At 37.5% G+C, this 26,453-nt stretch overlaps 1 protein-coding gene across 1 annotated transcript in view; it reads left to right on the top strand.

Moving 5' to 3' along the window:
- FREM3 (FRAS1 related extracellular matrix 3) overlaps positions 1–26,453 on the top strand; it is a gene marked incomplete at both ends in the record, with an annotated part of 69,544 nt that overhangs the window by 8,075 nt on the left and 35,016 nt on the right. The window contains 1 exon segment of the mRNA XM_081999607.1: positions 23,875–24,021. Coding sequence (XP_081855733.1) covers positions 23,875–24,021 — 147 coding nt within the window.

The raw sequence follows: 26,453 nt of genomic DNA, 5'->3' as shown, positions 1-26,453 counted from the left end.
CCACTGGAAAACAACGGCTTCTTTGAGTCTGCTAATGCTTCCTATTCTAATTATTGCAAACCAGAAAATGTATATCTTGATCTCTTGAAAACCAGTTATTATATTCTGTCTATAATCAGTCTGTTTCTGCTCTCTTAACCGTATAAGTCATTGTAGGTTTATGTCCACCACTTGCTATAAACCAATCCAGCCACAGATAAGCATGTGCCTGAGAAATAAACATTCTGTTATGGATTAAGAACTATCTCACACTTTGGTTAGCTGAGACATTTTGATTAGCTGAGATGAACCTGTTCGTTTTACGACTTGAAGGTGAACGTGAGCACCTTGGGTATGACTTCCAGTGTTTTGTTTACCCAATCCGTAGGGCAAGACTTTACTGTTTGCTGGCAGTGCGCTGAGGGTATCAGTTAGCAAAACAATGAAATGTGACTTGTTTATTTGCAGTTGTCCAAGAAGTAATTGAACATTTGGAACCAGTCGTTTAGTATTGTCACTTTGTTCATATATGAAAGATTATGTAGCTTAAGGGACATTAAAAACATTTTCAATACTAGATCAACCATATTGCTGGTTCATTGTGATCCTATTGGGGACAAGTTTCTCATGTTTACAAATGATGATGAAGTAGTAGGCAGCTGTGCACAGTATTGATAGGTTGAAGGGAATTATTTCCTTTCTAATTAAGGTTTGGTTAAGCAAATTATTTCATTCGGCTGTTGTTACACTGGGCTTCAGGAAACTGGATGACCTGTTTCATAAGCAAAGAATGCACTAACGCATTGCCCATGGCTGGCACTTTGTATCCTTGTGTCGTGGTTTAGCCCCAGCCGGCAACTAAGCACCACGCAGCCGCTCGCTCACTCTCCCTCCCACAGTGGGACGGGGGAGAGAATTAGGAAAAACCTCGTGGGTTGAGATAAACACGGTTTAATAGGACAGAAAGAAAGAAGGGAACAATAATGATAATACCAACAAAGGAATGTATAAGAACAAGTGAGGCCCAATACAGAAATTGCTCACCACCCCGTGATCGACAGCCCGTCCCCGAGCAGCGATTTCCGCCCCCCCGGCCAACTCCAGTTTATGTACTGGGCATGACGTCGTATGGTAGGGAATATCTCTTTGGCCAGTCTGGGTCAGCTGTCCCGGCTGTGTCCCCTCCCAGCTCCCCGTGCACCCCCAGCCTGCTCGCTGGCAGGCCAGCACAAGAAGCTGGACTGTCCTTGACGGCTCAGCAACAACCCAAAACATCAGCACATTATCAACAGTTCCTCATCCCAAATCCAAAACACAGTCTCACACTAGCTTCTGTGAGGAAAACCAGCTCTATCCTGGCTGAAACCAGGACACCTTGGCAACCTTACAGCTGGAAAGATCTTTTTTAGGAGCCAGTAGAGTAATTGGGAGACAAAGCTATGACAGGCTGAAAATGGCTTTTGGTTTCTGCTTCCTCTGGTTACGCTGAAAGAAAAAGTTTGAACATTGGCCAGTTGAGGGGGATGGAAAAAACTAGCTAGATTTCACAAGCCAGTTATTTTCTAGCTCTTTTTGAAGTAGTGTGCAACCAATGAATTAAAATCAAATGGGGCTATTAATTTATGAAAGATTGGAGATGCATTATTTGTCTATTTTTTTCTTACATTTCACTTAGCACACAGGAGAAAGTGCTGTGAACTGCTACCTGTGTTTCTTACATCTTATTTTGCTGTCACTTGATCAATATACAACTCTCTGTGGCATGACTAAGTGGGGCAATATAATAATGATGAGAAACAATGGGGGGAAAAAGGAATGACGTGACCGAACAGATGGCAATTCTTATTCCTTATACACCCAGGGACACAAAGGGAGTCAGTTACTAGAATGTTTTCATTAACAGCACTTTCAGTCTCTGCTAAATGGAGTGATTCTTTCAGCTAGATTATTTCATCATTTGTCTGTTCCAGATATCAACAGACAGAGTAAGAAAAGCTGTGGCAATAAATGTGTGGAGCTATGCTTATAACGAAAGCATGTACTGACTGAAGGGTTGTTGTATACTGGTGTGACTGGCACAACTGCGGGAAGAGTACATGGCTGCAGGAAGGTGTGCTGAGCAAGTAACATCTGGAAATTAACTTACAACTTGTTTGGTGTGGCAAAGAAGGTTGAAAAGTCAATGATGTCATTACTACTACAGCACAAGGAAATGCTTCTAAAAGAAATTCTATCTGGATTAGTCTTTTGATGGCTTTGGTGCTTAGAAATACATTAAACATATTCCCTCAGAGGCATTTACCTCCTGAGGGAGTGTCTGAAAGAAGGCACAACTGTAATAGCTGTTGTACAACTTGGGAGGGAAAAATACCTAAAGGCCCAGCAGGAGGAGGGAATGTACACCGCTTTAGTAGTGTTTGCAACTGCTTCATCAACACTCAAGAGCCTGCTGTTTTCTGTGTTTTTATGTTCTAGCTTCTAAAGTCCTCTTAAAAGCATTTAATTTTGCATCAGTACAAAGGCAATTCTGAGCAATGAAATGTGTGTGCGTGCATATCGAATGCGAGGAGGAAAAGCATGCTTTTTTCTCTGTCTTGTCACTTCCCTTTGCACAAACACAATCAGGTTCTTGCAGACAGAAGTTTTACGCTTCTGAAACTTCTGCGGTATACTGGGAGGGTATATCTTTTGAATAACAGCATTTTGTCAAACCTGAGGGTAGGAAAGATTCCTTTACATTCTTTATCTGGATAACTACTTGTTCTGTTGTTTAAGCGAGCTGCTGGCAAACCTTTCAGTGACATGTCTGACAGAGAATGGCTGGCAGCTTTCAGAAAAGTCAATCCCTCTAACTTGAGGCAAGTGTTCCAATCCTGCTATTAAACTGAAGATTTGGGCAGAAGTACTAGAATTTTAACCTGCTCATTACGTTGCATTCCGGCAGCTCCGATTTGTGAGTGTTCAGTGTTGAGCCTGCAGTTCATTTCACAGGCCAGATGTTGGTACAAATTGAATACAAAGTAGGTAAGGTTCAGTCAGTTCTAATGATTTATTCCTGGGGTGAGTATACATATAGCACAATGTCAAGTTTGTTCAAAGATTTGTAATGGAGTGATGACATGCAGTAAAACTAGAGTGGTTATTTTTGACGTTACAATATCTGATTTCGGAAGCACTTGTTATTTTTCCTTGGTGATTTTTATGCAAAGATTGACTTAGATTTGGTTAGTCCAATGCCTTTCCACCTGGTTTATGTTCAGTGATATTTTGTATGAGTAACTCCTTTATTTACCTGTTGAGTTCACCTTTTTTATTTTGTAGGTTTTTTTAGTACACTTAACCTTTTGACACTCCTGTCATTGCTGCCCTCTAGACCTTGTTTGCAATTACTGCTGCCAAAAGAGTAATGAGAGCTTGCCGCTATTGAAAGCGACAATGGTTTGCTGATGTGAACTTTGTGAGACTAGTTCATGCTTCTCTCAAACTTTGCATGGAATGCGATTCTAAAACTTACCAAAATGCACTAAAGCACTCTGTAGAAAGAAAAATTTAGAATATGATATAAAGTGTGAATTTGTTCTGTGCATTTTACTCAATGTGGCCTCAGGTCTGCAGGGTGAAAATCTGACCCTGCTAAAGTTAGTGCGAGATTTGCTATTAATTCTAGTTGGCCTGGGATTTTACTCAGAGGCCTTCTCCCCTGTATTTGATTGGTGCTACTGCAAATAAATTGCATGGGCGAGGTGTGGTTGGGTGAAAACCCTAAGGAAAACTTAGCAGTTTTCTGGTAGTATGTGATTTTTCCCACCTTTTAGCTTTTGCTTTACAAAGACTTAGACTTTTCAGCCAGGGAGTTGATCCAGGGGATCATCCAGGCTTCCCTGAGGCTGATAGAAGGAGCCTCAGCCTTTTATCTTTAAGCTTGTTAATGTTTTTCTAGGCAAGGAGTATGGCTCCTTAATTCTCAATAACATCTCAGGGATTTGATTGAAGCTGGCACCTAAGAAGGTACAAGAACACAGGCTTTTGTAATTCTGTGAGCTACACAGTTCTCGCAGATTCTAATACAATACTATAGTAAGTCGCATGCTTGCTTATAAAATAGGTATTCTTGTTAATGCACAATGAGCAAGTGAAAAATTAATCTCTCGGCAGAATTAAGTTGTGTTTTGTTGTTTCCTCTTGTAACACAAATGGAAATATGGCAATTCCGGCAGCTTGTCAGCAGTGGTTGGTTTGAATTTGATCACTTAAACTGGCAGAATGTAGTTACTGGTCAAACTTAATATCTGGTGACATTTGTGCATGTTAATGACTGTATTTATCTAACACAATTGTCTACTTTTACATGTAGGTAATGTTTCCTCTAATTTTACTAATGATTTTACAAATCAACTTCATGTTATCATATACAACTCAGTGTACCATTCTCTTGCTAGGTAATTCTCCTTCTTAGTAGGCAGGTTTTGTGCATCTATCTCCTCACAACCACAAATCTGAACATAGTTTGCAGACCTTGCAAAAGACGTTGCAGTGGTATAATTTCACCGCTTTTAGACACAAAGGTGCACCATTTAAGAGGCAAAGAATTTCCAGCTGATGAGCCATTTTCAAGTAGCCTTAAAACAAACCCACAGCTATGCTTTTCCCAAGTAGAATGTTTAAGGGGTTTACAAAAACTTTTTACTTTTAATAAAGTTTGAAAACATTAGTCAGCAAAGATATAGAAATTCTCATGCAACAAAGCTTGTCAAATAACTTGCACTGCAGGAATCTTTTGAATGCAGTGGGAAAATGCCTTCCATTTTTAAAGTGTTTTTTTGGTCTGCTCTAATTTACTGTCATGCTTGACAGCACTGAATGATGCACTTTACCTGTGTTGACCTCAAGAATGAAAACCCATTAGGTGGGGAGGCTTTATTTTGATACAATTGTTTGCAAAGGCATTATGTTTCAGCTGAAAGGAGAGAACGTGAGCAATTGTGGAATGAAGTGTTTCTGACATGGCTTTGATTCATCCCTTCATCTATTGCAGTTTCAAGATATGCACTCTACAGTGTTTTCAATTCTAAAACCAGTTTTTCCAAATGAGTGAAGTTACATACCTGAAGACAAGGTTTTATCTATTTCTTTTTTTATTTTATTTAATCTTCCCCTGTGAGGTGTTGGATACCATTTCTGCTGATGCAAGACTTTTTTTTAACTGTGTAATAGAGGAACTGGATGACAGTATTGTTTTTAAGATGCAAGAAATAATTGTTCCACTTGGTGCTAATCAGTCCCATACTAGACTTCTTGTACAAAGTTTGTCTGAGTTTGTGAAGATGTAGAAAAACTGGGTAAGTTGTCTTGTCTTGGGGGAAGTAAATGAGAATCACCAGGGATCTAGAAAACTTGACCAGTAAGAAAAGATTAAAGGATGTGGTACTGTTCATTATAGAGTAGAGGAGACAGAGAAAGTATATGGCATTTGTTAATACAGATAAGAGGAAGAGAATTAAGTGTTCTTTACTACTATGATTAGCAAAGTTTACCTTTAACACCCTGTATAATGTGAGACGCCTGGTCTGGAAGAGAACAGTTAAATTGCAGGGCACAAGAACGTGTTAATTTCACAAGTTTGTCTATTTTGCCTCCCCACTCTGTGTATGAATATTATGGACATCTTGAGGTGCTTGATGGGTCTGAATGAGAGTCAAAAAGATGCAGAGGCTAATGGTCATTCCTATTTGAACACTTTCAGTTTCATTTTCCTTTCTGTGCCCTGACACTACTAGGTTCTATCACTAATACTTACTGTTTTGAACTACCACTGCAACAAGGTTTTATGTCACTTCCTTCCCAAACCATGTTTCTTTTGGTCTCCTTTCCATTCTTTACTTCCTAAAGCTGCTTGACTGCTCTCTTCTTCCCTCACCAGCCCAACTTCGCAGCCTTCTCTTAGTTCCCTGCTAAGATGCCTCAGTTATTTTACTAAGTCCAGAATCCTCCTCTTTGAACTAACACATTTTATAGAATATCTAGGCTCGATTTTTAGATTAAAAGCACAAGTAAGGAAAAGCCATAACTTTCCATGGTAATATATTCTAGTAATTGATCATCCTCACTGAGGAAAATGTGTGTTTACAAAAGCTTGAGCTAGCTTCATCTTTGGGCTACGAATTCTTCTCATGACAGTGCTAGATTGAAGAGTTGTTTATCACTCTTGGTTTTCTCCTAGAAATAATATTTCTACTCTGCAGTCAAAGTACCTTTTGGTTTTCTTTTGATTGAGCTTTTGAAGTCCAGTCAGATCCAAACCTGTATCTCTGCACGTGGTGCTGCTTTGTTATGTAAATCTATTTGCCAGCTAGAACTGTCCAGTTTCTTGCCACAGCATTATTTTACACAATGTACTATATTACAATCTATATGTACTTCATTCCTGATATGAAATACTTTTTCAATGAGGCAGTAATTATTTTTGTGTCCCTTTTGCTGTCTACCCCACTTTCTGAAAGGCCTTTTTTAACTGTAGAAAACAGAACTGTGTGCTGAGTTCTGATTCTTAGTAATGTAGAGAAGTAAAATAACTTGAAGTTCCTAATTACTGTTCTCCCCTTCATATAACAAAGGATTTTCAAGCTCCAGTATTGCAGCGGAAGATTATTTATTATTGATATATTTTTCTGCTTTACATAATAGATCCTTTTCAGAAATGCAGCTTTCCAGGACAAGGTGCCTCATTCCGTACATACTGTCTACTTTGAGTTTGATAAGATCTACAAAAACCTCTGTAAAACTTTACCGCTGTAGGTATTGAAACATGGAATTTGTTTTAATAGACTGCCTACTGAAACTGGACTGTCCTTGACGGCTCAGCAACAACCCAAAACATCAGCACATTATCAACAGTTCCTCATCCCAAATCCAAAACACAGTCTCACACTAGCTTCTGTGAGGAAAACCAGCTCTATCCTGGCTGAAACCAGGACAGAAGGTCACTTAGTTCAGCAAATTTTTCCCTGTTCTTGCCTCTCTCTTAACTTTTTTAGCAGTCTGTTATCATCAAGTATTACCGCAAAAGATGATGTGCTCCTAGGAAGGAACAGATTAGCATCCTGCTGAGTACTAACCTTTGTTAATCCCATTTAGAAATAGTGCTTTCTGAAAGAGAGTAAGATCTGCCAGCTGTTCTATTATTGGCACATACTGCATGTGTTTGAAGAGTACATGGGCTTGTTTTTTAAAAATATGGTGTTCGATCCTTTCTAGCGGCAATTTAGAAATTGGCTTTTGCTGCTTTAGAAAGTAGTTCCTTCTCCTATAGTACAAGGCCATCGGTCTGCTTCTATTGACAAAAAAGAAATCTCTGCTGAATGTTTCTGTCCTTCCTGCATCATTAGTAATTTAAGCATCTCTTTGTAAAAAATGATGCTGCTGTTTAGGTTTTGAATCTTTGGGGGTGGAGAGAATGATTCTTTGACTTACAAGTGTTAACATTTGTTTTTCCTCGTATTGTTGTCCCTTATCAATGCCCAGTGTCAGGGCAGGCCCAAAACAAGAGACAAGAAAATAGGATGTGAAGGCTCTAATAGGCAATAGCTCAAAGAGGCTGATCTCTATCTGCTAACCAGTTCTGTTCTAATGACAACAGCAGCAGCTACCAAAGACATAATACTTAGACTACCCTTTGAGCGGATACAAGCATAACCCTGACACTCAGCGCTTGATAATTTCTATTTCACGCTGATTGCTCTCTGCTTTTCATTAGCTCATGTGTTGCTGCTTTCCACGTTACTGCCTTCACATCTTTACTCGCACATGCTGGGTAGTTGCAGAGTTGCCGTCTCCTTGATTGCGGCTTTTTGGTACATAAGAATATGAGCTAGAAGGTTGTATTTGTAAAAGCCTCATTATTTTCTGCTACGTACAACTCCAGTCCTTGTGGAGTAAGATTCTTCTCTAGCCAGTAGCCATAGGGTTCAAATCTGTGCCCTTTATGTGTGTGTAGCAAATAAGATGTGTGTCTGAAGTGGGAGCAGACACCCAGGGCAGTAGTACTGCTTACACTGTAAGCTGACTGTATGGAAGCAGCCCTGTATGTGAAGCAAGTGTTGTGAAGGTGCTGCCCTCTGTTACGCATCTATGTTTGAACTTTGTTTTTTGCCTGGGATCTTACAAGGCCGGGACGAAGCAGATGCTTTGGCAATTCTGAAGCTGAATTAGTTTCGAGAGCGACTCGCTCATCTGCCATGCACCTCATAAGAAAATTGTATGTTTTGTTTGGTTTTTGAGGACTTTCTCAACTAAAAGAAAAAGGTCCTGAGTCTCCTCTTGTGTTGATACCACTCCACTGACCACTGTTTCAACTAATAATAGCAGCATATGATGCCTAGGGTTTAGATGAGATTTGACTGTGACTGAACTGTTAATTTCAAGAATTTTAAGAAATTAAAGATGAGTGATAAAAAAAGTAATTCTAGTATTTCACTAATGTGAAAGAGATTAAAACCAGGGCGCTCTAAATCCTGAAAATTCCCTCACGCAGAACCTATTCATTACCAATGTCACAGCAAGACCTACTTTAGAAGATGTCAGCTGGGAGGGAGTTTTGGCCAATATTATGGCTTTTCAGAAATTATTTTTCAGTCCTATAAATTTGTCAGATTCAAACAGTAATACAGACTTTTTGCTAGAAGTACTTGATTTTTCTTTCCTGGCCTTTCTCGAAAGTCCTTATCCTTTAGGTGAAGATACACACATGTGCAGTTACATCTGAGTTCAGATTAATTTTTAAGTGTGGTCTTTGATATTCCACCAAAAGCTTTTAAAACCTTAATGGTAAAAGTTAAATTGTGAAATATTATTATTAACTATGTTCAGCATTATTTAAGTGTATTGAAGGAATTTAAAAGGTGAGAAAGGGATTTTTGCAGCCTCGAGCTCAAACTTTTTCACGCTATTTTCTTGTCAGTGCAGTGGTTGTCCCAGTGTTACATAGTGGAATTCAAATAAAACTAAAATTCCCCCAGAGTGTTTGCACTGAACGTAGTGAATAGTGTTAAATCTTGAATGTGTTAAGTAGCTGGCATCTGCTGCACAGCTCTGTTCTCAATGCCTGAGATAATTTGGGCAAGCAGGGCAGCTATGTTTTTTGCCTTCATTTGTCTTCATCTGACCACCCTATTATACGTGTTTAAAGGCACACACTGGGAACTGCTTTTGAACGCTATTTCATTTGTCAAAAAAATTTTCATGCTTATTTAAAATTAAATACCATATTTAAACATTAATGCCAGCATATGCACCTGTAAAGAGAGACGTTAATAGGAAAGGAAACTATTCATTTAAAAATGTCTTAAGAGTATAGTATAGAAAAACTAAACACCAAATGCACAGGAAATTGGCAAGGTTTAAGATACATTTCTTTGTACATAGAGGATTTCATGGCTGAGTACTTGTTTTTAATCATGTAAAGCAGAGTACAGAGAACTGTGTTAACTTTTCAAAATCATGTGTATTAAATAATTCCTTGGTGGTATCTTTTCACTGGCCTAAATCTTAAGATAAAATGAATTCTTAAAAATATATATGGCTATCTTCTTGTTTATATAGTAATTGTATTGAAACCTACAACTTGCCCTTCAGAAGCCGCAGTAATCTCTCTTGTACTTTCTGTAAACAGACTGTAAAAAAAAAAAGTTGTTTTTCCCCTTTCCTTAGCGATACATGTATGATCTATTGTAACCCAATGGCCCTTCCAGTCAACTCTGCATAGATTTAACTGCTGTCCTTGAACAGCCCACAAGTCTGCTTTTCATTTAACCTAGTGATAAAGAACCAAATTAATGGTTTGTGCATGAATTTTTAAGTATACTTTAAAAATCTAAAGCTAAGATTTTGCTATACAATATGACTTACAATTTTATTTTAATCCTTTGCTATCTCTGTCTTCACATCCCTTCTTATCTAGGAGCCTGATAAAAACTTTTTGAAGTCAATGGAAGTCTTTCAAAAAAAACCCAGTGAGCTTTGATTAGGCCTCATAGACAGTAACCTTTTCTAAACAGGAGCAACAGCACAGGTCCTCAGTAAGCTGCTTCCATTTACACAAAGCTGCTCAGATGGCGCAAAGCAGCTGGAAATTTGCTTGGTTGGTGAAACTAAGGTGTCACCTACCATGGTGGCATTTTCTTGGATAAGGTGTGCAAAAAAAGAGCACCAAACTACGTATATTAAGAATATGATTAAATAGTAGTAGCAACAAAAGACTTATTGACTTATATGAATTGATTTTCTTTTAATAGGAAATTAAACTTATTTCCACAGAGTAGTTTTTTAGAGGATCTTGGCGTCTTGTTATAAAACTTATTAATGTTGACGTGAAGTGAACAGAGTGGACTTAGAGAAAGTTTGTGTTTTCCCCTTTTTTAAAATTTTTTTGTAGGAAGGAATTTTTTCTTTCATATTATTTAAATCATCGTAGACTCATTTAGTCTTTTGGGGCTATTTTTTACTATAGTATATGCTGGAGGTAAGCAAATCTTCAGAGCTGAATTTTATGCTAACATTTTGTTTGTCTTCATGGTTTTGGTTCTGTATTCTAATGACAGGACATAAAATATGCATACACTCCTACTTTCTTACACCTGGGTAACATCAGGGGAACCAACTACAAAATATAACAGCAGATTTTTTTATACAATTTTGAGAAAAAACAAAATATTTGATTAAAATTTCATTGCTGTTCTTTCCAGTTAATACGTTGTTGGCAGTTTATATAGTATTACTCTGTAAAGCAAAATGTCAGATCAATTTTTGTGTTTTTTGTATAACTATTGCAGAGATTATTAGAGCTTCAGGCTTCTTAAGTAGATTATTTTCCTGATGGCTACCCATGAATGTAAGAAGGATGTGGGTTCTACAAACACAATCCCACTCAAAACTGTACTCAACACTTGTTTATAACATGGCTTCAAGAGTATCATGGATGTATATGTTCTCCATATGTTTCTCTCAACACCTGCATAAACTCAAGGAAATGGGACTATGGTAATTTTTTCCCTATATTTTGCAGTCTCAGAGTATGTACACTGAGTTATTACATATCAGCTCTCCTGTGTTACTGCTATGATTTGCTCAAGTGTTGAAGCCCTCTGATCTGCCTGCCTCCCCCCATGACACTCCTTTGATGGGTTTGACTAATTTGGCAGTTCCTACAGAAAATATAACTTGTGTGTTTTATTATTTTTGTTGGTTGGTTAAGTGCTTGCAACAGAAGGGTTCTCCATGAATCATAAAAGCCTTAAAGCAAAATCTTCCTTTTCTTCTAATTTATCAAATCCAGAATATCTTGCCTGCACCAGGACATAATTTTTCATAGATGTCTTATTTTACTACAAGGATTTTTCTCTGTCGTTTTAGCCATAAGACAAAATTTAAAAGAACATGAGCGAGTGCAGGAGTGAGAAAGAAGGAAAACGATATGAAAGGAGGAGTTTATGGGATGGCTGTCTATTGCAGTTTGTGAGCACTGATTAGAATTTCTTCATGTCTCAATCTGCTTACATCTTCATTTGACAATTTTAGCCTGAGAGATTTAAAAGATAACATTAATAGACATTTAGGAACTTTTATGACTTACTGTTGAAATTAGCCTATTTTTAGACTGTGATCTTTTTAAATTAAATGTATGCATTTGTGATCTTTTCCCATTACCCGATAAGTTAATATGTTCTGTAGATGTTTTGTTGTAATTCTAACATGAGATAATAGAATTCTTTGGGTTTTGCTTGGATGTATAGGAGTAAAAGGCATGCACATGTTTTAGTCTCCGATGTATTCAATCTGTTGTTATGAGATATGTAAAACATATTAGGAAGGTTTTTGTGTATCAGGCACTTGACATATTTGTCATTGCTTCCAAACATGTTGTACTGTGAATGTGTGGCAGCAGATAAGTTCTTCCTGGATGGCATGATAAGATTTTTCTTTTTAGGAGAGCTGATGTAGGTCAATTCCTTGGACAATAGATAAAGTTAGTTTCTTTTTGTCTGCTTACCTGACATCTTTGATAATATTGGATTTCAGTTCCCCCAAGATTGTTAAACTGAGTAAATATTTCTCAAATCTATCACTGAAGGGGAATTGTTTTCCAGAACAGGACATACATAATTAAAAGATGCAATTTCTAGCGCTGCTGAAATTGATGACTCGGTCTATGATCTTCTTCCTGAAGACCTGTCATGCCTTAGGCAGTCTTCTGTCCTTTGGTTCTTTAAAATCTCAGATTTTTTTTTTTCATCTGCATGTCTTTTAGCAATTCCTCTTTACCTTGTTCACTTTTTCCCTATGTTATGTATCAGTAAGCTCTGCAAAAATAAATTCAACCATTGTTTCTGTGTGCAGGATTCACATGGGTCTGCGATTTGTCTTTCTAATGACTTCGACAGCAAAAGTAGGTAATGTTCTTTAAGGTATGGCTAAAAGGAAAATATTTCTGTTCCATAAGTGTTGTCAGTGATAGGAATTTTAAGCATGAGGACTAAATGTGTATTCAAAATGGTATGAAATGGCTGCTAGTTTAATCTCTTATGGGCAGAGTTTCCCCTGTAATTCCCTTAACATCTGGTGAATCATCTGAATACAGAGATGGCCAATTAGGAATTGAAGTATATTTTCAAAATGCAAAATCTGAATCCAGAAGGTATTTATAAATAGAGCTAATTAACTTAAAATTAATTTTTATGTGCTTTTCCATTGGGTATTGATTGTGCCATTCACACGTGTGATACATTGAGGAAAGTGTGGTTATTCCTTTCTCTGTCACTATTCAGAAGCTAGTGGAAGAAAAAAGAGCATATAAACCTGTTCCATATAATATGCCTGACTCAAACAGAATACAAATTTCTTTGTTCGACATGCATCTCCTATAGTACTCAAAATGTTTTTAGGATACTATGGGATTCAATTTCAAATGTTTGGAACTCAAGCTGAATTATGCAAAATGGAAATTGAAATAGCAACAAGTTGCAAACTTGTTACCTGGTCTCACTTAAATTTCCTTGAAGTTCTTCATCAGTATCTGCATGGAGCATCTCAGCATTAACCCCTTTGATGTCTGAGTCTAATATTTTCCATTTGTTTCAGCCTGTTATCTGTTCTTAGAAGTCAGCTATTCTGAAACACTAGAAAATGCATTTCAGTATTGTTGTTCATCTGTAAAAAATTAAGTGAAGGTACTTTAATAGACAGAATATGCAGACCAGACATTGCTCCAAAGCAGTATCTTCCAAAGGAGGTTGTGTCCCAAGAGGCAAGTCTCTGAGTCTCTGAACTCATGAGGGGCACAGCTGTTGCATAGATAGCACTCATCCTGATGAGGGTGGTCCCAGATTCTCCCTTGTTAGCTTCATCTTCCATGTAGACAAATGGAAGAGCCATTATGCTCTTCCTGAGGCAGGGCCTGCACTGCCTTGTCCTGGCTGGCTGATCATTGCCGGGATGGGGAGGAAGAGTGCCGGATTTTCTACTTCCAATACTGTGACCAGGAAAATACTTCTTAAGGTATTTGGATTCTCACATGTCATTTGAAGTTAACTTGCACCAGTGATGAGACCAAACTTTCCAAGGCTGGCCATGTTCCTGTCCATTACTCTTGTAATGTGTATTCTTGTGCCCTTCTTACCCAGTGTGTATTTCACTTTGTTATGCAGGAATGGTTCCACAGGTCAGCAACAATCACATTAGCCTTATCTAGGAAAGAAATATCTGAAGTTAGGCAGCTGCTTTTCCTGACGTTACAGAGGTTTATGACATTTCTTTGTGATTGCAGATAAGAAATGAATAATATATTCTTACCATCCCAGATGGCAAAGTTCTTTCTCATTTCTCAAAGGTACTATCTGTTGTTCAGCCTCAGCCTCTACCTAGTATGGCACTTTAAGTCTTCCCTAATGACTGCCTGTAGTATCAACTGTGTTGCCTAGTTTTGACATGTTGATGTAATTTGGGGAATTATGAAGGCCATAACTTCCCAAGACAACCATCATGCTTACGAACACTGCAGATTCAAACTACGGATCAGTCAGCTGCTTCTTGCTGGAATACCTTAAAGGTCAAACTATAACAAATCTCTTGCACTGATTCTTGATTTACAGCGTCTCCAGGGTCTTTCTGTGAAGGCTCAACTTCTTCAGGGACCTGAAATGCCAAGCGTATTGAAGTATGTTGCAGAAGAGTATTGTTTCAGGGGAGGAACTTTATGATTTATGATTAAAGCTTCCATTTGCATTATGGATGGGTAGTTTTATCCTATGTTAGCACACATGGAAACAAACAAACATTTGAAGAACAGCCTTTTTTTTTTAAGATTGTCATGTATATCTACTCAGCTGTATATATCTATCTATATCACTTTGATCTTATCCCAACATAGCAAACAAATTAAGCTTCTTCATGTAATCGGGCAGTTCAAACAAAAATAGTCTGCTTCAAATTCAGGCCTATGGTTCACTTGAAAGAATTGTGGAGTTTTGTTCCAATACAGGGAGTAAATTTTGAATTTTTATATTTTATGAGATTACAATACGTAGTTCATCATAGTTATTATGACTGGAAGACATCACTATACCTTTTATTAAATTTAGTCAATGTGAGACATCCAATGACTAACTTTGTTGTTGTCGTTATACGCTAGCATAGTCATAGGTAGTGACTGAGCTGTTGGGAAGGAGACTGCAAGTTCAGCCTCCATGTGTGAAGAAATCAAGACTATCACAGAGTTACAGGGGCAGAAAATCAAGAGAAAGGGAGGCAGAGGCAGTCATCGCTTCTTATAATGCTGATCATTGTTAGACCAACACTGATTTCTATAAGGCTCCTGGAGAGGCTCCGGTCAGTTACCCTGTTGCGGAACTTCAGCCAACGTCAAGTGGCTGAAGGGTTCAGGAAACCTTTTTGTTGTCATCCGTCCTCATCTACTGGTCTCACTGTGGCTCTACAAAATAGCCATGTGGCAATGATCTTTAAGACTGAGCAGGCATTTCACCAGGGACTAAAAGGGAAGGCCTCTGAAGCATGAAAGAAACATATCTTATGTTTCTGTGGTACCTCTTAGCACCTCTCCAGAATTTAGACAAGTGTCTGTGGAGCCTGGTGATCAGTGTTTCTCCTTTCATTTATGGTTTGTTACTTCCTGTATTAATTTCCCTTGGCTGCACTGTACTGCATAAAGCTTGTTTATCATACTGCCCTTTCAAAAGCTGATAGCAGAGTATAACAGAGTTTTTAAGGTACTTATATTCTCATAGTAAAAGGAACATCAATAAAAATCATATTCTGTATATTGTTGTCATTGATATTTTAGCGATTTGACAAAACATTTGTATAGGTAATAAGATACGACAGCTTGCAAATGGATTGATAGCTGTTTGAAACATCTGGTACTGAGGAAGCCTAAAATAGATCAGGTGTATTAGGTTGGATTAGGATCAAAGCCCAGACAGACCATAAGTATATGCAAGGCTATGACTGGGTAAGGAAATTTCTAATGAAGAATTTATCACATAAGTTTTATCTGGTTTATCAGTTCAAATGGCTTGCAGAATTTTTGAATGTGTTTGTCATTGTGAAGCTCTGGTAGAATTCTCTGGTAAAAGTCTTTAGTGTATGGATAGCTTGTAAACTGAACACTGCACAATTTAGACTATCTAATTAAATGAATTGGTTGATATTGCTGCTTCTACAGCGGCAGGTAGTTTCTGTAACTAACCTAAACATGGAGATGAAGGTGATTCCTTGGAATATAGTTTTTAATGTAATTAATGCAAAAAAGGATGGTGGTGGAAGAACAAATTCCCACAGTTACCATGACTTCTTTCAGGCCTAATACAGTCCAGAAAAGCAGAGACTTTACTATTAGCTTTACCTACAAACATTTTGCAAGGAATACTCATTGCTTTCTGCAGACAGTGTACTTAATAGTCTTCTGCATGATAAAATTCCAAGAAGCATCTAGAGCAAGGAATTTTTTCAGTTCCTTTTTTTGATGAAGATTTTTTGTTGGCACAGAACTGGTTAGCCAAAAAATTAATTTTTCTTCTTGTTCAAGTTAATGTGAAAAATGACTGAAGAGCTCACTCTTAGTTTCCCTCAGGGGCATGTTCCAGGTTTGGGGTTTTTGTTGTTGTTGTTGACTTCACTATGCTGATGTTCCTTTATTCTGTCTCTTTTTTTTTTTTTTTTTTTCTTCTCTCCCCTTTCTCTCTTTTTCTCTGAGTCTTTCCAGACAAAGAGGCTTTTGTGAAATAATACCTAGCAAACTCCTATTTCCCATCTGTTGTGTATATGTTTGTTGGACCCTAGGCCTGATTTCAGGGTAGTTTATTGTTGTTTGAGATGCCTGGTTACATGAGTAAGATTAGTTTGTTCTTAAATTAAATGGGGAGTAGGAGTTAGACTTAACTCATAACAAGCAGAGTATGTAAGACTATGCATGTAGATGACCTCTAATAAATTTTGTTGTATCTCTGTAGTGATACACAGTTGCTCTCAGGAACAACTGGAAATTCCTTGGATGGTGGTAAGCAGTGTTTCTGTGTCTTCGTAGCACACATCCTTCTACAGTAGCTCTGTCTCAGTCCCTGCCCAATCTGTCCTTGAACCTTCCAGTTTTAAATTTTCTATCCCTTTCTAAAAAGGGGAATGTTTCTAAACAGAACGTGTCATGGCTAGACTGCAGTTGTCTAATTTTTTTCTGTTTTTCTAAGAGCCTTGTAGATAAGCCAGTGATACAAAACTTGTTTTCTCCTTATTTTTCTCCTAATTATACTATTAAATACAACTCCCCTCTACCAACAAAATCGGTTTATTTTGAAGTGCAGTGATGATGGTTTGTTGCAAATACCAAGTTCCGTTCTGCCAGAGTGTAAATTCTAGGGCTTTTTGTGAACTCCTATACTTGAAAATATTTACAGTCTCTGGAGCAGCAGTAAGTTTGTTTGAGAGCTGCTTTTAGCGTCTGATCTCTTGCAGTGTGTTCATATATTGGAAAAACTCCAAGGATTGGGAAGGGCTATTTGATGGAAAACACCTTCCCAGCCATGCAGGCTAAACCGTGTTCCTCCATGCTAATACTTACAGCAAATTGGAGCATGGCTTTTGTGTTCCAGTGGGCTGCACTGGCACAGATGAACAGTGTGTTATGATGACTTCCACCGGATAAATAATTTTAGTATAGAATCATGTAGTGCAGCAAAGCATGTTATTGTGAGGCTTTAAGGACATTTTTTTTCTCTTGAGTTAATGGCTTACAGAAAGAGAAGGACTATAAAGATACAGTGTAAATGACAAATTTTAACAGAAGGCTACAATATTTGATTTAGGCGGAGGATGACTGGGTCTGGGTGCAGATTACTAACTCATGATAAAAACATGCCAAAGCAAAGTAACAAAGGCCAAGAGTATGAGCAAAAACACTGGAGTCACAAATGAAGTAACGCTCTTTCCAGACCAAGAATATGGCAGCAGATCAGGGTTGTTTTGGGTTTTTTATTTAATAAAATACATGTAGTTTTTGTTAATCAACAATACACTGCAAACCTCTAGTCCTGGAACGGGAGCGAGGAAGGATAGGCAAGCGAAGGCAAAGATGGGATATGAGCACAGGCTCGCCCCATGTTTCACTGGCTCATCATTCTCAAATTACAAATCTTTTAGTCAACTTCCAGGTCTCTTGGTATTCAGGAGGATGAAAAGACAAAATCCTCATAATCGGGTTAGACTTAAAAGCAGAAGACAAGGTAATTCGACCTGTGCATGCCAGCCCTCCACCACAAGCTGCAATAATGAAAGTAGCTCCAGTGAAATATGAACAACAGTATGCTTGTTCCTTCAACTCTCCCCGCCCCATGTCCAACCACATCAAACAGGAAAAAATCTTGAGTATAAGCAGCTTTATGTAGATTCATTAAGGCCTCAAAATTTCTTGATGATAACTGAAATCAGGCATGAATTGTAAAAGACCTATTAAATACCGATTTAAAGACCATGTAAAAGTCTTGACTTGTGGCACGATACCACTGTTTTAGATTTGTGCACTCAGAATGATCAGGTGTACTTTTTCTCAGTTAATTTTTGTTCTTTTGATAGTGCTCTTCCAACACCTACAATTTTTTCCTATTTTTAACTTGGCATATGCTTAAAGAAAAAGTGTGATACTATACAGCAGCCACTTTTGACATGTATTTCTGCATTTTGCATTTAGATATTTTTTTAAAAAGTGATTTTTATAACTTGCTTACTCTTTGTTTTTATTTGTTTGTTCTTCAAAGTCAAGTCTAAGGTCTTTCAAAATGATGGCATGTCCTTGAAATAGAATTTGTGTTATAATGAGGCTTAAGGTATTTGGGAGATCAGAGTGATGCATTTCTTTATAAAGCCATTTCACCAACAATTTGATGTTTCTCTAGATTTTCCTTTAGCTCATATAAAAGTAGCTGCTTAGATTAGGCCCAGGAAAATTACTTTTTTCAGGAAAAAGTAATTTTTTTTTTCTAGGTTGATAGCCTATGCTGTTATTTCAGCTCTTAAGGCACTTGGGAGAGGAAAAGCTACTAATTACATCAAAAGTAAAGACAAAGAAGTAGTCCTTTTTTACATCTTCTATTTTTACAATTTGTGCTTACAGTATTAGTTGTATAGAAACATTTTTTAGAAATAAAAAATAAATTACTTTTAGGAAGAGTAAGTCTATTTCTGAATTTTCAGTCTGAGGTTATTGCTGGCTGTTTAGTTATTTATTTAACGTTTCTTGGGAAATATTTTTGTGAGAACAAAGTTTTCTTGAGTCTAGTAGTATGCCTGCCTGCTGCTTGTCTGAGTAGCATGTTAGACCTTCTGTGCATGCCAGCAAAGAAGGAAGATAAAAGAAGATTAGGGATTAATGGCAGCTGTTTTTGTTGGTCTGCTCAGAACAGCCGCTTATTCCTTCTGAGCCAGAATGTTTGCTCAATACAAATACCAGACTGAGAATATTCACTCGTTACAATACAGCCTGATATTGTGGTACACACAAACAAAACCCCACCAGACAAACAAACAAACAAAAGACCCCTTTCGAGGTGCATCTATGTAAATGCAAGGGAAAATGAGGTATCTGGGGCAGGAGAGGTGTTGCTTTGTTTTGCTGTGGGGTTATTTTTTCTCTTTTTTCTTTTTTAGTTTCTTGGAGCGTGACTTCTCTGAAAAAATAACTCTCTGAGCCGTAGTACTAGATTAATTTTGTTCAACATAAAGACAAAAAGAAAAACTGCCTAGTTCCCAAAAAACTCTACATTTCCTGACCTGCTCTCTGTCCCTTGCCCAAGAATTTTTGAAGATTTTTGGATGGTAGGGGAATGAGTGTCCATCTGTGACTTTGCCACCCCTGAATTTTTTTTAGCTAAAGTTACAAATTAATTCACATTTTTCCCTCCCTCTCATCTCCCTTTTTAAGTTTTCCAACATTTGGAACTATTTCCCTTTCATACATATGCATATTTACTTGCTTTTTCTGAGCTGGTGGGTTTTGTGCTTTCTTCCTTCTGTGCTTCTCCAACTTTTCATTCCTTTCAGCTCCTTCACTGTTTATTCCCCTGAACTGCTTTCTATCTTTCTGATCCCTTTCAGTAAATTTTAGCTATTCAGCAAATCAAAGCCAACTACAAATACGTTTGCATCCACAGAGCAGCTCTTGTAAAGAAACATAACTTCACTTGAAGGAATTGACAGAAACACTGTCAGCCACCCAAGCTAAGCCAGAGTCTGAGATGGTGGTCAGATGGACTTTTCACCAGAGCAAAAAGGAAGAAACTATCCTTCCATTTGGGTTATTAATGTACTATTCTTTACTAATTTAGAACTGCTGAATATATATTTATGCTGTCTGTGAGGGTTACAGAAAGACAATCTATGTTTCATAGCGTGCAGGACCCACGTGCCAAGCACATGGCCAACACTTACCTCCTTGTATTAATCTAGTCTTTTTCCCCAAGATCACTTGGCATGACATCAACATTTGCTTAGGGGTAATAAAACCAAGAACGCAGTAACTAGGAGAGTATTTTTAGGAAAACACTGAAAATGGAGGGCTCTCTTTTATGAAACTTGGGAGGTTTTTATGAAATTTACTTTTACAAGAGAAAAATAGTTCTGGCTTCGTTAGATTTATGAAGCTGATGGTATGAGACATCCCTTAAAGGCTTCCCTCTTTGGCCAGGAAAAGGCTGATGGACTGTGTAGCGAAAGAGTTAGGGGCCTTACTAATTGTAATATCTTGTTGGAGTACCTGTGTTTATCATAACTGTAGAATTGGCAACCATCTAATTTATACTGGCCTGGTTTTAAGCTGTGGTTTGTTGTCATTTTCAGTGTCCTCTGTTTCTCTGAAAAATGCAAATGTAAAATACTTAATAGGAATGCTTAATTTTTCCAGTAATTGCCCCTGCATATATATTCTTCATAAAAATTGCAAAATGGGAAGCTGCAAGATTTTGTAACTTCTGATGCGCATGCAAGTAATCTAAAGAATTTGTGGTTTAGTTAGAAAATAGAGATATTTAAACATATTAACAACACTTTACAGAATAAAGTTCTCGTGTGTGTTATTTTCAAAGTAGAATTACTAGGTTCTCAAATAATGGATTCCTTAGACTACGCTTTATTATCTCTTAAAAACTACAGAAAATGTATTACCTTAAAAATTTAACTGCCTCCTGCTCTGGCCTTTTCCCAGTTCTGAAATAAGGAATGGGAGAAGTTGTGAGGTGGTAAACACATATTGAACCTTGCATTAGTATTGTCCATAGCAAAAGTTACTCAACTATCCTGATTTTCACTGAACTTAAGCAGCCCAAGGTTGGGGACCTACTGTTGGAAGTGCACCTACCAAATGAGATGTCTTTTTGGAAAGGGGAAAAAATTGCCTAGGAGTATGAATGGGTATGTTGCTATTTGTATATTAAAAGACAGGGTCAAAGGGTGTTCCAGACATTTATCCTCTAGGATGCTGATAATATTCCGTGATATTCCCATAATAGGAAATTATATAAGTCTACTTTGAGCCTGCTTTAAGCCTACAGAGTGTTTGGGGTCTGCTTTTGGGATCATTTTGTTTAACGCAGTAGTTCACAAAAAGCCAGGCATTGAGTTCAGTTGGGTGTGATATACACCCCACTGAAACGTGATGTCTATCTTTGGCGCTCTGGCTCTCTGATCTTTCCTAGTCATGATGAAAGCAAAAGACATCTTCTAACAATTCAGGAGAGCTGCTTTATGTTATCAGATCCTGTGATACACCATGCTGCGATTGCCAATGCTATGGGTGAACGTATGCAATACGCTGCCCACAGTGTTTCCCAACAGTATGTTTTTTTTATACCTGAAGAATGATGTCTTTGCTAAACAGCTGTATATAACAGTGTATTTACCTACACATATAAGTGTGTTTTGTATGTATGGAGAAGGAGGTTGTACGTGTTTTCTATGTATGTAGGAGAGCTTTGCACTGCAAATGAATGGCGCAGATGTTGGTACTTGTGACTGGAAACAAGTGTGCAGGTGGTCCCATCACATCTGGGTTTTAGCTCTGTGTAGGTCTATATAGCAGATTGTCAGTAAACTAGCTTTTGACTGCAGATGTTGACTAGGAGGAAATTGGCTGGTTTATCATGAATTTATTATTGAATGAAAGTTTTTTTTCATTTTGTGAGCCTTTTGCTTGGTTTTGGTTTTAATCTAGCCTTAAGTCAGAATCTCCTTTTTTTTTCCCCAGTCCTTCATTTCTAAGCCTATAAATCTTTGTGAATTTGGAGCACACTGTGTTCAGTCTTACTTGTAAAAAAACAAAAGGGGGGGGGGAGGGAAGGGGGAGCCAAAACCCTCAAAACACTGATGTCTCTCAAGAGATGAAGGCTGTGAAACAAAGAGCCACCAGGAAAGACGTGTAGCAGCAATATAATGATCCTGCTGAAAAAGCATTTTTCAGCAGAAATAATGTCATTTATTGGGATGTTTCTAGGATAAAAAAGCAGTAGTCACCAAGAAGGACGTGTGAATTATGCTTTCAGAGGTCTTTTTCCAGTCTACATGCAGTAACAGTCTCAGCCAAAGCAGCAGCCAAACAGATAGAGTTTTTTGAAAATATTCCAGTTGGTAAATATAGCTTTAGGCTTCAGCTTGCAACTAAGGTGATTTTTTCAGAAATCAACATTTTCTTCAATGCTTTTTTTGCAATGTTGCTGAATGACTTGGTTTTTTTGTTCAAAGGCACAATTCATTCCAAGTTGTAACTACTTAGAACATCTTAAATTGCTTCCAGGCTCATAGGTTTACGCAGCTGTAACCTCACTAATTACTGGATTTACTCGCAATGGATAATCTAGGCTTTCTTCCAGTTAGCAAGAGAATCCTATGCTGGACTTTTGCCCTACGCTTTTTAAGAGCCTGAGGCAACTCCCGTAGAGATAATGTTGGTATAAGAATTTGCAACATTAAAGCAGATGAGAATTATGTGGTGATTTTGATTAGATGTCAAACAGGCACTAGTAGAGAATTAGATCCTTTAATCAAAAGTTTCAATACCTCTTTTATCCAGTGCTGAATTAGTCAGTTTATGTCCTGTTGGCACCCTTGTGTAACAGAGGTACATAATTATAGAGCAAAACGTGATTTTTATTTTAAAAGAAAAATGTTAACCAATTTAATTTTTAACAACAACAAAAAATGCTAGCAGGGTACAATTTTCTTTTTTATTAAATTGTCTGTTTCAGTAAGTAGAGGCTTCTTAAATATCTGAATTACTCTTTTTTGCAAATTTCTGTTCATTGTGTGGAAAATCATCAGACAAGTGGAGGACAGTTATATTAGTTCTTGATGTGAGTCACTTTTTTCTTTGTCGAATCTTATCTTGTCTATACTTTGTCAATTATCTGTAAGCAATGAAAAGTTCCTGAACTTAGATGCTATAACCTTGTACTACAAAGCATACTGCATGCAGCATAAGGCCTAATTTTGCTAGGAAAAAAAAAAAAATTAATGAGGTGGAAACTTACGGCTTCAAGACCAGTTGTTATTTGGTTACCTTTTTGTGTGGAAACAGGGGATTTGCCGGATCACATAAAAATTTTACAGAATACTTCTAAAGAGTTAATTTCCAAACCAGAAGAAAATGATAACCTAAATTTTGTTGGCTTGGTAGTTTTTAAATAGCATTACATTCATAAATTGTTGGGGTTTTTCAGTTTTACTTTGTGTAATACAAAATAACTGCTGTTTTTAATAAACTATTTTCCTGAAAACAAAGAATAGAAGCTTAGTCACAATTTCCAAATATTTTTGCACAATCAATCAATATATAATTCATGATATGATATGTTCCTCTCACGATACTACATGTTGCCTACATTTGCTAGGAGATGCTGAATTCAGCTTATACTCATGTTTGATGTTGATAGGCACATATTAGCACTGCTAAAGAGTCAGTAAGGCAAGACTACAATGTGACCCACCTAAAGCCTCCCAAAGAGTTATTTTCACAGTTTAATCCCACTCCTGACAGAAATAATCTTTGCAAAAGTAATCTTTGAGAGTTAATAGGTAGCTTAATTAGGGAGCTGGTGTGCTAAGACACAGGCTGGGACCCCTGAACAAGCCTCCAGCCTCTTGGAAGACACATTCAACTCTGGAAGGTCTGTGAGAGTGGACCATTGTGATTCATGTGATGCACCTCTGTCCCTCATATCTGCAGGTAAAAAGGCAGGTTGTCTTTGTCCTGAAGTGATATAAATATGCTGAAGCAATGACCTTAGGGAATTATAGTTGTGTTTTGCAAACATATATACATATAGTATTCAGGATGCTTTTTCTGTGACACAGGGGGGAACATGTTAAAGAGCCAGCCATTTCGACTGAAGTGGGCTTGGATTTCACTGGAGAAGGAGAACTACATTGTAGATGAGAACTCCAAATTTCTGGAGGTGACTATCAGACGCAGAGGATATCTGCGAGAAACCTCTTTTATCAGTAAGTAAATCTTTAATATTTGAAGCTTTTTGCACCAGAAAAGGTAGCTGTTAAGGAGCTGTTCCATAGTTGCTTCTTCCTCTATTTATATAATAAATGCCAAATGATGAGACTAACAATGGTATAGATTTTTGTTGCTTGGACCTGACTATGCGTTTCATTTTCCACTGCTGCCATCCAGAAATCTAAGTGAGTATGTATGTTAGTGGACAAAAGAACAAACCAAGAAAATGAACTGCTGCTGTTTGCCCAGTGTCTTTTTCCTGAAATCACTTGCCAGACAACAAAACAGAAATTCGGATACTCTGCTTTGTTTATTTTGGCAGGAGGGTACATTTTTTAACACATTAACTTCAGCTATAAGTAAACAAATAAGTTCTTGAAGTAGCTGGTGTCTGCTTGCAGAACCAAGTTGTGGAGAAGTTAGTTACAACTCCTCACTTTAGAAGGGCAGTGTTACACTGGCCTTTGAGGTACAAGAAAATATGAAAGCTGCTAGAAATTCTCAAAAGGGTTGTCTGCTAGCAGAGGTGGCAGGTGTAGAGCACACTGAAGTTACGAGTGTGCTATCATGAGATAGCAGAGTACCCAATCGTGACAGCTCTGCAAAGTAAATAGGAATCAGAGAAATCTTTGCACCAGTGGAGTGATTCAGGGAGCACTGAGGAGAAAGATCTTTTTCTCCCCAATTTAAAAACAAAAAGGGAAAGGGTTTAAAGTTTTAGGGTTTTTATAATTTACACCCATGTATGACAATATTTGCTTTGCACAACACAAATATATTGGGCTATTATCTGAGTATTAAATCAGGCATTTAAAACCGAAGCACTTGTGGAACAGACAAACTGTGGGAATTTAGGAATTAAATCATTTAGGAATGGTTTCATGCTCCACAGCCTTCAGAAGTTCTTTGCTAGCCATCAGATTCTCCAACAAATGTGTAGACCATTGACTTGAGAGGGATTAATCATCCTCAGCTGGGGAGGTAAAGTGAATCATCGTTGCTGGTGTTGAACCTTAATAGAAAGATGTTCATATATTTGAACCAATGCTGGATTGAAACCCAAAGGCAGTAATGAATTTCAAAACCCCATGGTGAGTTACAGATCTTTGCTTCACTATGTCCACAGTTGGATTCTGCCAATACGTGTGCACCTTTGATTAAAACAAACAAGAAATCTATCTATAAAAATATGCAAGCTTAAAAATGTGTAACAGCTTTTTGTATTTAAAAAATGTTTTCTTGAGTGCCTTCCTATGATGCACTTGGTCTTACTTAAAACCAAGGTTTTTTAAAAAATCAAAAAATTGAGCATTTGTGCTGCATTAAGTAGAAAAAACTGAATGAATCCTTATGTCAGTTGTAGCATCCTGCACATGAGTTTCCAAGAAAGCATAAAGCATGTTCACATTTCTGGATATTGTTTTTGCTCTTTCAGAACATTCGTGGGTTAGCATCATTTTATGATGCAACAAAAGCCATCTGGTCAGAATAGCAAACAAAATCTACTTCGAGTTAAATCCTTGCTGCCGCTTAACTTTGAATTAAATGGATGCATCTCTAGCCCTAGAATCTCTATGCCACTACCCTCTGTGTTTTTTATTAAGATGAGAACATGCAGTCTTTTAAACCTGTACAATGAAAAGCTTCTGCTTGAATAATACCCCAGCAGAGAAGATGGATATGTTACTAGGTATTGCAGTTTAGAGTCACACAAGGAAGAAAAAAAGGGGGTGGGAGAGAAGGAGCAAATGTGCATAGCATGGTGGACCCCGTAAACCCTGGGAACATTTTTCTGTCATACTGAGCTGCAATTCCACACCAAGTGTCCAGTTATATACTCACCTAGCTAGGAGAGCATCTGCAGAAGCAAGACTTTGACAGATGGCAAAAGTCTTTAGGGCTGATTTAGTGTACAGGTAAAACTGGTAAAAGAACTTCACAGATCTTAAATGTATATAAGCACAGCCCAGTAACAGAAACTGTAAGCACAAAGTGATAAACATATAATGATTAATTTCTCTTTGAAAGAGATGAGTGGTTGGGTGGTTTGTTAGTTTGGGTTGTTTTGGGTTTTTCTGGTTTTGTTTTGTTTTTTTATGGGTGAGCACCTTAATTGACATAAATAATCTTAACATGTTGATGCATCCTTTCTGAATGCATAACTGGAAAACTTGTTCCACAAGTTTTTATATAGATGGGAAAATTGGCCCTGTTGAACAGTTCTGTTCAGTCATATTTGATAAATAGCCTCATGCCTCAGTAACTTTGTTGTTGCTTGCATAGGTTTTACGTGCCCAGCAGATGAAGTAAAGGGAATTTTTCATGCAAATACAATTTTTTATGCACACAAATGTTGCCAGGACCCTACCTTAATTACCTATCTTTTACGAGCTATGCAACAATGTTAGAGAAAGTGTGATATAACCCT

This window comes from Phaethon aethereus (genome assembly GCF_964289735.1).
Source record: "Phaethon aethereus genome assembly, chromosome: 4".
Taxonomy (NCBI): domain Eukaryota; kingdom Metazoa; phylum Chordata; class Aves; order Phaethontiformes; family Phaethontidae; genus Phaethon; species Phaethon aethereus.
The sequence above is the reverse complement of the archived record's forward strand: the minus strand, read 5'-3'. Positions and strand labels throughout refer to the sequence as shown.